At 41.3% G+C, this 17,452-nt stretch overlaps 1 protein-coding gene across 1 annotated transcript; it reads right to left on the bottom strand.

Annotated features, from left to right (window-relative positions):
* Window positions 1-1,693: 1,693 nt before the first annotated feature.
* Window positions 1,694-12,786, bottom strand: C2H19orf67 (chromosome 2 C19orf67 homolog). The gene is given in 9 exon segments (XM_060760956.2): window positions 1,694-2,458; window positions 7,259-7,381; window positions 7,748-7,933; window positions 8,399-8,499; window positions 10,622-10,766; window positions 11,957-12,257; window positions 12,585-12,627; window positions 12,629-12,760; window positions 12,763-12,786. Coding segments are annotated over 9 exon segments (1,194 nt in total). The 5' UTR covers window positions 12,778-12,786; the 3' UTR covers window positions 1,694-2,310.
* Window positions 12,787-17,452: the final 4,666 nt, after the last annotated feature.

Raw genomic sequence — 17,452 nt, 5'->3', positions numbered from 1 at the left:
TTCAAAAACAGCTGAATGAATGCCTGGAGCAGGTAATGGGTGGGCTGAGGAAAAACAAATTGAAACTGAAGCCAGACAAAACAGATGTGCTTGCCATCAAGGATCCTTATTTTGGGCCAGAGGTGTGTCAACCAATTTTGGATGGGGTTACACTCCCCCTGAAAGACTGTGCTTGCAGCTTGGGAGTACTCCTGGATCTGTCTCTCCAAATGTAAGCCCAGGTAGGTGTGATGGTCAGGAGTGCTTACTATCAGCTTCAGCTGATATGCCAGCTGTGCCCTTCCTTGATTTGGAGGACCTGAAGATGGTAGTGCATTCACTAGTAACCTCAAGGTTGGACTTCTGCATTGGGCTACCCTTATATAAAGTTGAGAATCTCCAGCTGGTTCAAAATACAGCAGCCAGATTGGTTACAGGAACATCTAGTACATTGCACCTATCCTAAAGTCACTCCACTGACTGCCAATTAGTTTCTGGGCAAGGTACAAGGTGTTGGTTTTGACCTTTTAAAAGCCTTACGTGGTTTGGGTCCAGGTTACCTTCTCCCATAGAACCCATCTCATATATTTCAGTCTTCTGGGGGGGGGGGGGGTGTCTGCTTCAACCAGCCAGAACCTGACTGGCAACTACCACTCAGAGGACCTTTTCATTGGCCACCCCACGACTGTGGAACTACCCACCAGAAGAACTCCTGCATCTAAATGAGCTTTTGGAATTTAAAAACCATGTAAAGGACTTATCTCTTCTGGCAGGCCTACCCAGACAATCTTTAAACAAGAATTTTAAGTGTTCTTTGTTTGATTTCTGTTTTGTCTGTTTTAGTGTGTATTTTGTAGAGATACATTCTGGTGTGCAACTTTTATGGAGGTACGTTTTAGTGTGTGTATTTGTAGTGTTTTGCTGTGCTTATGTATTTTAATTGTTTTGTAACCTGCCTTAGGCCATGAGGAGATGTTAATAAGAAATACAATTACTACTACTACTACTACTACTACTACTGGGCTGCATCTACTATCTGAAATTAATGCAGTTGGAGACCATATTAACTGACACGGCTAGTTTTCGGAGGTATATAGTCTTCTCTGCCAAAGAGTATGGGTGCTTCACCAAATTACAACTCCCAGGATTCCAGAGCATTGAGTCATGGTGGTTAATGTGATATCAAACTGCATTAATCCTACAATGTAGGTGAACCCCAATCCAGCATATCATGCTGGTTCTATATTTGCATTAAAGAGATTCTGTTCAAGCTCCCATGACTGCATGTAGTGCTGTATTAGACGGTGTAGGCTGTATCTATGGTCACCTGTAGGTTATTGTAGTTACTCTCCAGAAATGAGCAAGGGACTTCCTTTATAGTCTTGTTGGAGGCACTGTAGGCATGTCTAGCATTTAGGTGCATTCATATTATTTGTCTTGAATTGTTAAATTTATGGTCTTTTATTGATGTTTCCCAATTGTTAATGCTTTTGATAGCATTTGTTTTTCAAAAGTTATATTTTAGTTGAGTGCCACTTGATAGAAATGTGAGTCAGTGAATGACAAAGTAAAACTGGAGATGAATGCAAAGGCTGTCCACTCCTGGAGTTTTTGCACCTTCTTCAAAGCCAAAACTGAATGTAGCCACCAATATGGAAAAATGTGTAAAAACAAAACATATTCCTTTATTCATGAAACAATGCTATATGCTTGCTTAAAAACAATCCAACACATTTTGGGATGTCACTCCTTCAGAAACTTTGATTGGTCCTGAGGCACTGCCAGATGTTTAGAGGTCAAAAGGGAGTGTGCCCTCAAAAGGAAATGGACCCCAAGTAGGTAAAACTAGACACTTAGCCTGTGTCCAGCAATGGCCCATCACAAAGTGTCTCTCGGTGGAACCTGTACTTGAAAGAAAGAAAATTGCACTTCCACTTCTGTCCTGCAGTAGCATGCAATGGAGACCACAAGGGTCTTCACATGCCATCTGCATTCAAGAGCCTGTTATTGGAAAAACTATGGCAGTGGCTACCAAAGCCTTTTAAGAATTTGTAGCATAAGAACCCAGCACAAGAGCTAAAGGAGCAGGAATGCTGGGGGACCAAGATTGTTTTGGTCCCACATCAAACCAAAATGGCTCAAATCCTAAACTAATATACCTCTAAGTGTGTATTCTAGCCTTATCTTGCTGTACTTTAATGCCAGCACCTAACACAGTATGCGTACTCTTTTAGTATTGGTAATATTATAAAGTATGGAGTTGGACACTGTCGTGCACAGTTAACGTATATGAGTGGTCCACCCTTTCCTGCACTTGTTCCTTTGGCTCATCTAGCAGGAGGACTCTTGGTTAAGCAGCCCTGAACACTGAGCATTAAACATCTGGACAAAAAGGTCTGTGGCTAAGGTGTGGGAAGGTTCCTCAAATCCGATGGTCAGGAGCTGCTGGTAATCTCCCATGGGGTGATGACACAAGACCCTGTGCAAAGAAAGGAGAGAAAGTCAGTGTTGACAATTCCCGTGATATCCCTTTCTCTGGCTCCCTGGAAACTCGCTCTCCTTGTTTTAATGTACAATCGGCATGACTATAGAAGAGCTCTCGTTCAGTGACAGGTAACTATGCAGGGATCAGATGACATTCAGTGTTTGAAGGTTTATCATTTTCATGGTTGCTTCTTTGATGCTTTATTGCAGTCATCATGTACATCTTTCAATCATTGGTTGTGAGTCATAATATTGAACCAAACAGCAAGTCTCAGCTACATTTTGTTTTCACATGCTAAAAATATGTGGGAAATTACATCCCACTCACCAAAACAGAGGAGAACAGTTTGTGGCATATGTTTTAGATACTCCCCATATTGCAAAAGTTTGGAAGATCCATGAAATTGCCACTAAATTATGATCACCAGTGAAGAGTTGTTTGTCTGTTCTTTCATTTGTTTCAAATCCTTAATTTCCTTTGACAAACTCACAACAGCATACATGTCTTTTGCCCTTTCCCATGTTGACCAATGGGATTTTGGCCTGCATCAATAGGAGTATAGTGTCTAGATCCAGGGAAGTCATTCTGCTTTGATTAGACCACACCTGGAATATTGTGCCCAAATCTGGGCACCACAATTAAAGAGAGATATTGACAAGCTGGAATGTGTCCAGTGGAGGGTGACTAAAATGATCAAGGGTCTGGAGAACAAGCCCTATGAGGAGCGGCTTAAAGAACTGGGCATGTTTAGCCTGAAGAAGAGAAGACTGAGAGGAGACATGATAGCCATGTATAAATACGTGAGAGGAAGTCATAGAGAGAAGGGAGCAAGCTTGTTTTCTGCTGCCCTAGAGACTAGGGCATGGAATAATGGCTTCAAACTACAAGGAGATTCCATCTGAACATTAGGAAGAACTTCCTAACTGTGAGAGCTGTTCAGCAGTGGAACTCTCTGCCCCGGAGTATGGTGGGGGCTCCTTCTTTGGAATAATGGCTTCAAACTACAAGGAGATTCCATCTGAACATTAGGAAGAACTTCCTAACTGTGAGAGCCGTTCAGCAGTGGAACTCTCTGCCCCGGAATGTGGTGGGGGCTCCTTCTTTGGAAGCTTTTAAACAGAGGCTGGATAGCCATCTGTCGGGGGTGCTTTGAATGCAATTTTCCTGCTTCTTGGCAGGGGGTTGGACTGGATGGCCCATGAGGTCTCTTCCAACTCTATGATTCTATGTCCTCATAGCAACCTTGTGAGCTAGGCCAGGCTAAAAAAGTGTAGTTCACCTAAGATGATCTTCCTGGCTCAGTGGGAAAGTTTGCCTGAATCTCTTCAACCAAGTACCAGACCAATGCACCAGTTGCTATATCAGCCTGACTGTTAGGATTTTTAGGTAATTTCTTTTTAGACATCTTTGTTGGTGCCAAAGACAACATAAGCATTGGTATACCTATTTTCAAGATTGCAAAGGTCTAATTCCGTTTCCACCTTTAAAACATAAGCCGATGATGTTAAATGGCCCTATATACTCATGTATAAATCCAGAGCAGAAAAGGGCAAGAGTTTAGTGCATTCTGGGGGAACCTGAAAGCACCAATCCCTTCTACTCTCTCTGCTGTGATGCTGCTTCTGGTCTTTGTGAATGCATGTATTGGGAAATGATCGCAGTCAGGAATGGCATTAGTGTTTCCCACTCTCCATGTAATTCAACTTACCCATAGGCCATATTAGAACCCATAATTTTGGCCCAAAACCTGCCCTTTACTTATACATGAGATCAGCTTATTCATGGGTATATACGGCACGTTCTTTGAACACTGCTCAGCAGGTGGGCACCTCATTATCTCTTACTAGATGAGTCAGAAGCTTCCATATGCTGTGCCCTGTCTGCTTGTTGTTAATATATCTGTCTATCTGTCTGTCTATCTATCTATCTGCAAATAATTTAGACATACAAGTAAAAGAAAATGGGTTGGTTGTAAATTATGCCAAAGGTTGGCTTGTTTTGCAAATTTCAACCAACTACCAACTGCATATCTGTTATACCAAGATGCTTACCACTGAAGACAGACACATCCATTTCTTTTATATCCAAGCAAACAATGTGTCATATGCTTATAGCAAGGGAAAACTTATATGTATGTACGGGATCACAAATGTTGCTACTGTTAGCAACTAGCTATAAGGAAGATATAGCTTTTGTACTCTAACAATGGTAAGACAGTCTGTGACTAACTTAAGTTTCTGTTGTGCTTTTTCATAAAGTAATGCTCAAACACTCCTTCTTTTGCCATGAAATTTGATAGACCATACCAGACTATAATCCCACAATCATGCATCAATGTAATTGGCAGTTACATACTGACCTATCTTATGAGGTCATTGTAAATGTGGTTGCTTTCAGCAGTACAGACCATAGGGTAGTTAACAACCTTCTCCACTCCTATCTGTTGTCATGCGGGTATTATTTATCATTCATCTCAATACCCTTTCCTGGGTATTCAGATTTCTCTTTCCTTGTGGGAGAAGGCAATATCATTTCCTATTGGACATATACAATTGTCCAGCTCTGCAACCTATTCCAGTCTATTTCTGTGGCAAGTAGGGACTATAGCAGGCATAGGCAAACTTTGGCCCCTCAAGTGTTTTGGACTTCAACTCCCACAATTTCTACCAGCCAGGAAGCTGGTTGGAATTTCTGGGAATTGAAGTCCAAAACACCCGGAAAGCTGAAGTTTGCCCATGCCTAGACTATAGGTTTTGAATAAGCGTGTGTTTCTCATGAAAGTGAAAGAACAGTTAGCTGATGATGAGAAAAGAGAGAACCACAAATAATTTGACTAGGCTTCATGGGCCCCAAATCTAGTTACTAGATACAGTTGGCCAACTGTTGGATTTCAGGGTGAAGGAAAACTTGGAGATAAAGAACTTCCTACAAGATAAATAAATAAATAAATAAATTTAAAGCTTTTAGTCAAGAAGAGGCATTTTCTTTCACAACTGTGTCACTTCTCCTAGGTCTAAAAGCCTCCCCCCCCCCCCCCACCGGCTCCAGCCCCCAACCACCCAGGGGAGGAGAGAGGCAAAATATGGTGCTATTGCTCCCTGCAGGCCTTTGAAGAAACTTTTAGGGAAAAAGTTTTTTAAAAAAACAAACAAACACCTTTTCCTTGCATTAGGTAGACAAATAACAGATTTGTTCAGATTAGCAGTCAGATTGCCATTTTCCCCCACTGTATATCACCTTGGCCAGTTGGAAGTAAAAACACTCTATGGGTTCACTGAAGGCCCATCACTATGGCACTGTTTAAAGACTTTCGAACAATACAATATGAATGGGTTCCTTGGTAGACAGGTTAAACACAAATAATCCACTTATAAGGATAAGATAATGAATAAGTCCAACAAATAGGTAAATTGTGAAACTTAGACTGTTCAATTCACAGTAATCACAAAATTAAGCAGTATGAAATAAGTTCTATACAGTCTTTTAGTGATATCGTTGTATGTTCATGAATCAGCCTCCCACGACCGGTTTCGGCCTTTGTTTCAAGCCTTCTTCGGGTGGTCTGTAATTTTACATACATAAATACATTTTACAATTGTATAGGTTGAACATAATGTAATAGAATGCATTTAGAAATACTTACAAAGTTCAATCTTTTACAAATGTTCTCATAAGAGATACTTAAGTTTTTTGCAATGGGATCTAGGTAAAAGGAACAAATTTGTTCCTTTTACCTAGATCCCATTGCAAAAAACTTAAGTATCTCTTATGAGAACATTTGTAAAAGATTGAACTTTGTAAGTATTTCTAAATGCATTCTATTACATTATGTTCAACCTATACAATTGTAAAATGTATTTATGTATGTAAAATTACAGACCACCCGAAGAAGGCTTGAAACAAAGGCCGAAACCGGTCGTGGGAGGCTGATTCATGAACATACAACGATATCACTAAAAGACTGTATAGAACTTATTTCATACTGCTTAATTTTGTGATTACTGTGAATTGAACAGTCTAAGTTTCACAATTTACCTATTTGTTGGACTTATTCATTATCTTATCCTTATAAGTGGATTATTTGTGTTTAACTGTTTAAAGACTGACAGCATTTGAGAACTTGTTTGGTTTCTATGCAGATTGAAGTTGGGTGAAGGTTTGCTGGGGAAATAATCAGGAATGTTGATGCGTTGCACTGGCTACCAAAAATTTTAAATATGATAATCAGAACAGTCAACAAACTTTGCAGAAAGTGTAAGAGTCAAGTAAGGGCCCAACTAAAATTTTGAGCAACTTCAGCAGTCATTCAGAAGGGCAGTATTTTTCTATTTGGCTATTGGAATATCACATTGTAAGCAACCAGTCAACTGTGGTTAGATGCATGCCTGAGGCCATTCAAAAGAAAACAATGCCTCTCAATGGATATTGTGTATCATATGAATATGCATGGAGTACGCTTTTCACCATAGCAACGGTCAGTAAACAGTGATCTAGCTGTTTATATACCAAGAGAGGAGAGAAGGTAAAGAGTGAACCATTATTGGCTCACTGCCCAGCTTCCTGCCTACTGGCTACTGGGATTTTTTCAAGGAGTGATAAACTTGGTAGACTTGGTAGACTCTAGCAAAGCATTTGTTCTGTTCTTAAGACAAGAGAGGCTCACTTAACAGAATAGTTGTGCCTTAACTGCAAAGAGATCTCAAGTGTGCAGTTTTACTTTGTTAATGTTCGACATGGACAGCCTGAAGGCTTTCCTTCTCTGTAGAGATTGGCATTGCCATCTTGCATACCTACCAAGAGAGCACATCAGCACTATGCTCGCTGTCAGGATCTACAGGCACCCAGCGTCCAATGGACCAGAGCTTCTGCGTCTTCACTGTTGCCTCATCACCGGTGTCACGGAAGCACAGAAAATAGCTGCAAGAAAAGAGGCAAGGTCACAAAGGGCTAGAATGAGAAAGAGGCCTCAAGAAAGCTCCAGGAGCAGACGAGTAATCAAAACCACCACACTTCTTCTCCAGAGTGTGAGCTGTGTTAGCCTGTTGCTGGAGTAGCAACAGAGAGTTTTTTACTTGGTTTTTAGAAATAATTCTGGAATGGAAGCGAATACATGAACATATTGTCCCATGCTTAATTTTTCTCCAATTTTCTAAGAAAGTGTAATATAAAATGGGAGAGGGTTCTATAAAATGGGAGAGGGTCTCAACTGTTCTCCCTCTGCCTGTCATTAATTTTTCTACCTTTCTCACACTCTATCCATCTTTCATTAGTCTGGCAACTCACTATTCTGTTTTAAGTGTTTGATTCCGGCCAGCAGACTTTTCCAGGATGTCAATGTTCCAGCGCATCTTTTTGTATAAATTGTGGGGAACACGGGCAGCTGTGTAGGGTGCAGAGATGGAATAGCGAAAGATGGAAACTTGTCGCGTCTCATTCAACCAGAACTTGCCACAGAAGAAACAGGAAACACTAGAAGAGATATTTAAATGGAAAGATAGGATTGCATGTGAATATGCACGTCAAGATAGGATAGAAATATAGTTTCATAGCTTGAAGATTATCACTTTCAAAGTGCATGCAAAAACGAATAAACAAAAACTAATGAATAAAAACAAAAACACAACTAACATGAGGAAGTTGGCAATCAAGCAATTTTAAAGTAAAATATTTTTAAATTCTTGACTTTTTATACCTTTTAAAAATTAAATTATTTTATTAGTTTAATCATGTTTAGATTGATCTTGTGTCTTTCATAGTACAGTATAATGTTTGCTGTTTATTTTATTTGGAAGAGGCAGTTTTCTTATTCCTATACATTATAATGACTAAGAAGCACCAGACCTTTGAATTAGTTTGTTCCTGACCTCATAGCATGGGAACTATTTGTTGCACATTGAAATAAATGAAGCTCAACTCTTGAAAACTGTCATATACCTGGATGGATCTGTGTCTTCCAAGGACACAAAGCTAAAGGAAGCATACATCAGAACCAGTTGCTCAAGTTGGCAAGCCAATTGCTGAGAGATCTCTAGGAGCTGTGGGATAAATGCAGAAATGTCAAGTTGGGCTAGACTTTCTTCTGAGAATGGAGGCTGAAAAGTTAGTGCCTTCAGCAAAGGTGGTCAAGAAATAACTGAGATTCCATTAATCACTATCAAATCATCTATTCTCTTATACCTAGAATTATATATGGTTTTGGCCTGCAGTTCAGATATTCCCATCGTTGGTGACCCACACCTAAATATTCCAAAGGCATCAACTACTGTCTGATCTGCAGTGGTGAATGAGTTAAACTGCTGAGCTGCTGAACTTGCTGACCGGAAGGTTGGCAGTTCGAATCTGTGGAATGGGTGAGCTTCCACTGTTAGCCCCAGCTTCTTCCAACCTAGCAATGAGAAAACATGCAAATGTGAGTAGATCAATAGGTGCTGCCTCAGTGGGAAGGAAACGGTGCTCCATGCAATCATGCCAGCCACATGATCTTGGAGGTGTCTACGGACCATGCAGGCTCTTTAACTTAGAAATGGAGATGAGCACCACCATTCAGAGCTGGAAGGGGAAGCCTTTACCTTTATCTGTGTTATGATTGCTTCTAGGCATTGAATGTTTGCCTTTGTGTTTGTGTATGCTGGAATCTCCTCTGAGTCCCCTCAGGGAGATAGAGCGAAATATAAATAAAATATTATTATCTTGGAATCTAAGCAGACTACTACTTAGATGAGAGACTGCCAACGAATATCACACACTATAGGCTAAATTTCAGAGAACAAATGCAGAAAACTACCACTGGATATTCATAGTCTAAAGAAAACCCTATAAAATTCATGGAGTTGCCATTAGTCAACAGGTGACTTGAAGGTACATACACAACACATTGGATGTACAAGCTAGGGATATTAGAGGTTGTAGCACTCCTAAAAAAACCCCCTCAAAACTGGAAAGACTTCATGGATCATCTTTGTGCTAAAAGGCAATACATATATACTCCACTGCCTGCTAATTCAAGATCCCTAAACATGAAAGATACCACCTGCCCAAGTTTCCTGCTGTCCGTTTCCTTGTCCAAGGAAAAAGAAGCATGCTCTGGTTCAGCAGTTTTCAGCCTGAACCCGTTTTGCCAGCAATGAAATGTCAATACAGTGGTAAAGAGGAGATTCCCTAGCATATATCTTCATTCTCCCCTGGACTATTGACCAGATCAAATGTGTACCCTGAATTTTTCAGAATATGGGTGTTTCCAGGCAGAAGAGTCCTGGTGTGAATACTCAAAAGACACACTGCAGCTATTCTATCTTCCCTGCCTTAACAAATTGTTTTAGGATTTAAAAAAACTAGAAAAAATCATAGGGAATCAAGAGGACAGTATCAAAAAGATGATCTCCCCATTAGATCTGGAGAGGTTATGTGGATAAGATGGAGTCACTGCATGTTTAAAACTTTATTTGGGAATCCCATGTAACAGAGCATATCTATTTTCTCTGGGACTTTATCTGAGCCTAAGGGGGCATTGACATTTCCCATTTAACATAGATCATGCTGTACTAATTAAATTGCTCAAATGTTAACACAGAATCTAGAAATATATTTATATTGTACTGTTCTTCCCATGTAATTTCTTTGTTAGTTTAATTTCAGCTGCAGCACCTTACTTCATTCCAAAATAGTTTGCTAGCTTGGAGTTTCCTCTCCAAAAGCTATATATGGACAAACAATATGCTATATATTGGTAGTTTGTCCTAAGTGTAAACTTTTCCACCTCTTTCACAATGAAAGGACCTTAAAAAGAAAAAAAATATATATTTTCAAGATCCTACAATTGTGAAAGAGGTAGAGAATGACCAAGAGTGAGTGGGATATTAGCAAAAAGGAGCTGAAAGTTTGTGCCATTTTGGAAATTCACAGAAAGAATGTTGATTCTGAAGGGGTAGTCTTGATAAAACAGAATTTTTGGATTAATTTCAGTTCCCTTCCCTGAGCCAAATTAAGATGTAGTTTGATTTCATCAACATCTTCTCCCATCCCCTATAAATGTTTTCTTCTTCCTTAGATTAGATCCACACAGGTGAACACAGAATGTACTTTATGTCTGAATCCAGGTTGGATAAAGTGTACTTCCCCATTCTACCATAGCTATCCCTGTTCCAGTGGGAGACTCACCCGCCTCCTCACTGGCTCCTGTGGGAGTCTTAAATAAGGCGTGCAGCTGCGTGCTGTGGATTCCAGGTAATGGAAGTATGGCTGGCACATCTGCAGGAACGTAGGCATAGCTTTCGCAAATTGCTCCTTCTGCATTCTGTCCCTGCTAAAATAGGAGACCCACTATAAGCCATTATACACTCTTCTGTTTAACTCTCATTAATAAGTGCCACATTAAAACAGCACATGGCTATAGAATTGAGCTTTAAGACACTTCCCCTTTCAAGTAATGAATAGTTTAAAAGCTCTTAGTCTATGCTTGCTAACCTGGAGTCTTTCAGATGGATTGGATTAGCATTCCTATGTCTCCAACCAGCATGGCTGGGCATCAGGTTGGAGAAGGCTGAGCCAGCCACATAAGACCGCCCCATTTCAGAGTGTCCCACTTGTTCTTCTTCCCATTACTGTGGAGACCAAGTTTAGTTTCTTATCTCTTGCAAATTGCTTGGCAAGTCCAGGACCAGTATGTAGGAAATCTTCGCAGCTTCTAAATACCCTACACGAAAGTAAAATGTTTTCTAGAATCTGCATAGTGCATAAAGCAGTTGGGTAGTGGGATGATTCAGATTTTGTTCTAGCCTATCAGAAAAGTCAGAGGAATCACAAGAAGGATATTACATGTCTCCCAAATTTTCAGACTAAGCAATCTTTCTGGTTAAGCTAGACACAAGGAAGTTGGAAGCACTCTCCTGCATTTCCTCCGGATCTAAGGCATTAGGCAAATGAGCTCAAAAGCAGCTCTCTCCCTAGCCATCCACCTCTGGAAGTTAATCCAGTAGACATGGCAACCTTAGATATAACATTGCTTGAGAACCAGCCCACCCATTCATTTATCATTTCTTCCTCTTTCCTTCCATCCTCTCGTCAATCAGGAGCTCTTTCTTATTTCCACAGACATGTTTCAGTAAACCCTGAATGGACTGTCTGGACAGTCAAGACCAGATCCACGGAACCTTTAGCCCTCCAGATGTATTAGACAATGCTATCCAAAGAAGTGTTTCAGGGACCCTGAGCGATCTTTGGCCAGTGACCAGATAGCTTCTGAGAGAAAAAAAAAACCTAATTGTAACAAATGGGCACAAATATGGTGCTAGTTTCTAGAACACTGGGGAAAAACTGGTCATTCCATATATCAGCTAGCTTAAGAAGAATAGTATTAGACAATAGTACCCATAATCCTTTCCTATTAGCCATGCAGATTGGGGCATTTGGGGTTGAAGTAGTGGCTATCTAGAAGGCCCAAAGCAGGATGCTTCCTGGATATGTTTCCTCAACCCAATTTCCACCAGCTGTCACCTGTACAACAGGTATGTCTGGAAATCCTCTGCTTTCTTCAGCAAATACTTGAGCTTTTCAGTAATGGGAGCCAGAAGTTCCTCCAAAATGACATTCACTTCCGATGGGGACTCAGGCTGTGATGCCGCATTACTCAGCCAATGGGATTCGGCAATGGGAGGAGAGATGAGACACAGGCCCGGGCTATGAGGACTGAGGCTCAGAGTGCCTTCAGAGCTAGAAGTTTGAACATCCACAGAACTATCTGAGAGGCAACTATATCCTTGCTTGCTTGCCATCTTCAGGCACTTGTCCGAGGAATCTGCCAAGAGAAAAGTAAGGAACTAAGGAACGGTGCAACACATCTTTTTCCAAAGGTGTTCTCAAACATGGATTTATGTCTCTAGGTGTGTATCTACACTTTAGAATTAATGCTGTTTGACACCACTTTAACTGACATGGCTCAGTGCAATGGAAGTTTGGGATTTGTTGTTTAGTGAGTCACCAGCCCTCTTTGTAGAGAAGACTAAATACTTTGTAAAACTACAGCTTTCTTGATTCCATGGCATTGAGCCATGGCAGTTAAAGTGGTGTCAAACTATTAATTCTATGGCGTAGATGCTCCCTAGATGTCATGTGAAAGACCAACCTTCACCCTTCCATCCTGTTGAAGCCACTGAGATGTAGTAGACAGAGTCCTGGATTCAAATTCAGAATCTTCTCCTGGTGACCTTTCCCCCTCTCTACAAACAGATTCACATGCCTTTGTGGGTATGATAGAATAGTAAAATGACAGATGACTTGAAGGCAAACATGCATGCACACACATACGCTAAGAACATATGGGGAGGCTTCTTTGAACATCTGATGTGGGGGCAATGAAATTTATATTGATGGAGTCAACTGTCTGTTTTCTTGTTTGTTCAATCTGTATGTTTGTAAATATGCTCTCATGTATTACAAACTGGTGCTTTTTTCCAAGTAAATAAAATCTCTACAAGTGCTACACCTTTGGAGCTGCTCAGTATTTGACAAGTAACAATTTACAGTTGGCCCTCTGTATCTACTGATTCAGTATCCATGGATTCAACCACCCATGGCCTGAAAATATTGGGAGGGGGTGAACCCTTGATTTTGCCATTTCATATATTGGATGCCATTTTCTGCTACTGCATATAAATGGGACTTGAGCATCCAAAGATCTTGGTATCTATGGCAGGTCTTGGAAACAGCCCCTAGCAAATACCAAAGGTCCACTGTCTATTGTGGACAGCACTGTTTAGGAGAATGTATCCATTGTATGTGCGTTTTGTACATTGGTATATATGTTCTTTTAAGTTGCCTGTCAGTAAATTGTAAACTGGCAAATAGAGGGAGAAAACGTGGAGGCAGTGACAGACTTTGTATTTCTAGGAGCAAAGATTACTGCAGATGCAGACTGCAGCCAGGAAATCAGAAGACGTTTACTTCTTGGAAGGAGAGCAATGACCAATCTTGATAAAATAGTGATGAGTAGAGACATCACACTGGCAACAAAGATCCACATAGTTAAAGCAATGGTATTTCCTGTAGTAACCTACGTATGTGAGAGCTGGACCATAAGGAAGACTGAGCGAAGGAAGATAGATGCTGTTGAACTGTGGTGTTGGAGGAAAGTTCTGAGAGTGCCTTGGACTGCGAGAAGATCCAACCAGTCCATACTTCAGGAAATAAAGCCTGACTGCTCATTGGAGGGAAGACAAAGATGAAATACTTTGGCCACAGAATGAGAAGACAGGAAAGCCTAGAGAAGACAATGATGCTGGGGAAAATGGAAGGAAAAAGGAAGAGGGGCCGACCAAGGGCAAGATGGATGATATCCTTGAAGTAACTGGCTTGACTAAAAGAGTTGGGGAGACAGGGAGCTCTGGCGCGGGCTGGTCCATGGAGTCATGAAGAATCGGAAGCGACTGAATGAATAAACAAGTTGTGCTGAACCCATGGATTTCATTTGGTGTTCTGAGATAAGGAGCACTCACTACGACATAGTACTAAGAATGTTCTTACACAGGAAGGAGACGCTGGAAGAATACCAGCTGCTATAGGCTGTATTTCAGAGAGAAAAATACTGTGAAAATTATGCATAATGGAACTATTATCCACTCAAACTACCTAGAATTAATAATAGAATCCCTAAACTATGTTGTAGAATGTGCAGAGAAATAGGGGATGGAGACATATGTGCCTTAAAAGTACAGAGATTCTGGGATGAAGAGGTAAATGTTAAAGGTAAAGATTTTCCCCTGACATTAAGTCTAGTTGTGTCCAACTCTGGGGAGTGGTGCTCATCTCCATTTCTAAGCCGAAGAGCCAGCATTGTTCGTAGATGCCTCCAAGGTCATGTAGCTGGCATGACTGCATGGGACATCATTACCTTCCCTCCAGAGAGGTACCTATTGATTTACCCACAACTGCATGTTTTCAAACTGCTAGGTTGGCAGAAGCTGTGGCTAACAGTGGGAGCTCACCCTCCTTCTTGGATTCGAATTTGGATTTCAGTCAGCAAGTTCAGCAGCTAAGTGGTTTAACCCACTGCACCATCAGGAGCTCCAGAGCTATCATGGATAAGTATGTTTCAGTGGTGCTCTACTAATTATTTCTGTATTCAAAAGTTAGAATAAGGATTTGGTACATAAAAATCTTATACTGCTCATGTTATGTGCCACAAGACACAAAATAGAACATTGAAAAAGCTAGATAATCTTTCATTAAAGAATTGGTTAAACTGGATATGCGTGATAGCTCTATTGGGAAAGATAGCCTATCAATTAAGATTTGTAAAAGGAGAATTGAAAGAAGATCTATTTGATAGAACTTGGAAACCATTTATTAGCTTCATATGTAAAAGTAGTGGCGAACTTAAACCACCAAACATCCAAGAAAAATTGTGGTTGAGCCCTTGGAAAGCATATTACAATAATTATACAGTACATAATGGCTGGAATTAGAACAGGGCCCCCCAAACGAAGGCCTGTGGGTTGAAGGACGTTTACCCAGCCCGCCATCCTGACCTTTTAATATAGGGTTGCCCAAGTCTGAAATGATTTGAAGGCACACAACAACAACGATCCTAATTAACTTGACTCATTCATCAGTCAAAAGCAGGCTCACACTTCCCATTGAAACACTAGTAAGTATGTGTTCATTAAATATGTGAGAGCAAGTCATAGGGAGGAGGGAGCAAGCTTGTTTTCTGCTGCCCTGGAGACTAGGACGCAAAACAATGGCTTCAAACTATAAAAAAGGAGATTCCATCTGAACATTAGGAAGAACTTCCTGACTGTGAGAGCTGTTCAGCAGTGGAACTCTCTGCCCCAGGGTGTGGTGGAGGCTCCTTCCTTGGAAGCTTTTAAACAGAGGCTGGATGGCCATCTGTCGGGGGTGCTTTGAATGCAATTTTCCTGCTTCTTGGTAGGGGGTTGGACTGGATGGTTCATGAGGTCTCTTCCAACTCAATGATCCTATGAAATATGCTCTTCAATGGAAATATTGTATCGTTCTTTCATGGAGTTACATGGCACTACAAATAAGATATATGAAAATGTATATTCCATTTACTATAAAAGCTCTGCAGCCCCATTGAGGGTTGCGACAAACCCTTTGATTGCATCCCTGTATGCTTGTTTGTCGTTATTGCAATGGCCATGCAATAAATAGCTATTTGCAGTTTAAAAGACTCAACTTTTGTGGTGTCCATCCTTGCCCTCCCTATTAGAAAGGGGGCTTTTGGGGGGAAATATTTTGGTTTCTTTGCCCCTACACAGTGTGCATAGGAATGCATTCATATTCTTTCCAAATTATGGTCTGACCCCCTCACAGTCTGAGGAAACGTGAACCAGCCCTCAGTTTTAAGTTTGAGGACCACTGAATTAGAATTAGCAGAAGTCATAGAATTGACAGAGCGGTTTATCTATAACAGGTAAGGGCAAACTTGGGCCCTCCAGGTGTTTTGGACTTCAACTCCCACAATTCCTAACAGCCTCAGGCCTTTTCCTTTTCCCCCTCAGCCGCTTGTGGGAGTTGAAGTCCAAAACACCTGGAGGGCCCTAGTTTGCTCATTCCTGATCTATAATGTGCATGAGGGGAAATATTTCAACCGCATGGCAGCCCCCCTTTATTCTCAGCCACTGCCCTCACCTGCAAACACTTGCTACAAACTGCCAGGAGCGGCAGTTGGCCAGTTCCCCTCCCCCACCCCCAACCGCCTTCCAGATTTTGAATTCAAACGGTTTCCAACCGACATCCCCGCGTTCTGTGGCTTGGCCGCTCTCAACCACGGACTTCGCCACAGTGTTCTCTGGCACCTTTACATTCTTTCTGCCCTCATCATAACTGCCATCATCAGCATTCCTGACAGGAAATCTGGGTTTATTTTAATCCGTTTTACTTCATAATCATATAAGTGCGAAGAAGAGCAAACCACAGACCACTTCTACAATGCAGCCTGCTACATGTATAATGGAGGACCTTCTTACACCAGAGGCACTCCAAGTGGCTGGCTTCTGGTCAAAGGAAATCTAGCATAATACCAATTTTTTAACTTTGTTTGTGGTTTTAAATACATTATAACTGTATCCTCAATTCACTTCTGACACGATAAATAAATACTGATGAAGGCTTTCATGGCTGGAATCACTGGGTTGTTGTAGGTTTTTCAGACAATATGACCATGTTGTTGAAGCATTCTCTCTTGATGTTTTGCCTGCATCTATGGCAGGCATCCTCAGGGGTTGTGAGGTCTGAGGATGCTTGCCATAGATGCTCACAACCTCTGAAGATGCTTGGCACATGGTAGTCCATGCTCTGGTTACATCCCATATAGACTACTGCAACGCTCTCTACGTGGGGTTGCCTTTGAAGACTGTCCGGAAGCTTCAAATGGTCCAACGCTTGGCAGCCAGGTTACTAACAGGAGTGGCACTCAGGGAGCATACAACTCCTCTGTTGTGCCAGCTCCACTGGCTGCCAGTTTGCTACCGGGCACAATTCAAAGTGCTGGCCTTAGCCTATAAAGCCCTAAACAGTTCTGGCACAACTTACCTGTCCGAACGTATCTCCTCCTATGAACCAGCTAGGACGTTAAGATTGTCTGGGGAGGCCCTGCTCTCGGTCCCGCCTGCATCACAAGTATGGTTGGCGGGGATGAGAGACAGGGCCTTCTCAGTGGTGGCCCCTCAGCTGTGGAACGCCCTTCCCACAGAAATTAGATCGGCCCCCTCCCTGTTAGCATTTTGGAGGAAAGTGAAGGCCTGGTTGTTTGAGCAGGCATTTGAATAGGCAGTGTAACGAATATAGAAATATGGAACATTTGGATGATGAGACTGGATCTTGATTTTAACTATGAGACGAGATGAGATGTTATGATGTTTATTAATGGTTATAATGTTATTCTCTTAAATTGTTTTTAACTGTTTTTATCATGTTTAAGTATTGTATTTGCGTTCGTTAACTGCTCTGAGCCGCCCTGAGGGCTGAGAA

The sequence above is a fragment of the Anolis sagrei genome, chromosome 2 (assembly GCF_037176765.1).
Source record: "Anolis sagrei isolate rAnoSag1 chromosome 2, rAnoSag1.mat, whole genome shotgun sequence".
Taxonomy (NCBI): domain Eukaryota; kingdom Metazoa; phylum Chordata; class Lepidosauria; order Squamata; family Dactyloidae; genus Anolis; species Anolis sagrei.
Note: the sequence above shows the minus strand (reverse complement) of the source record. Positions and strands in the feature narration are given on the sequence as shown.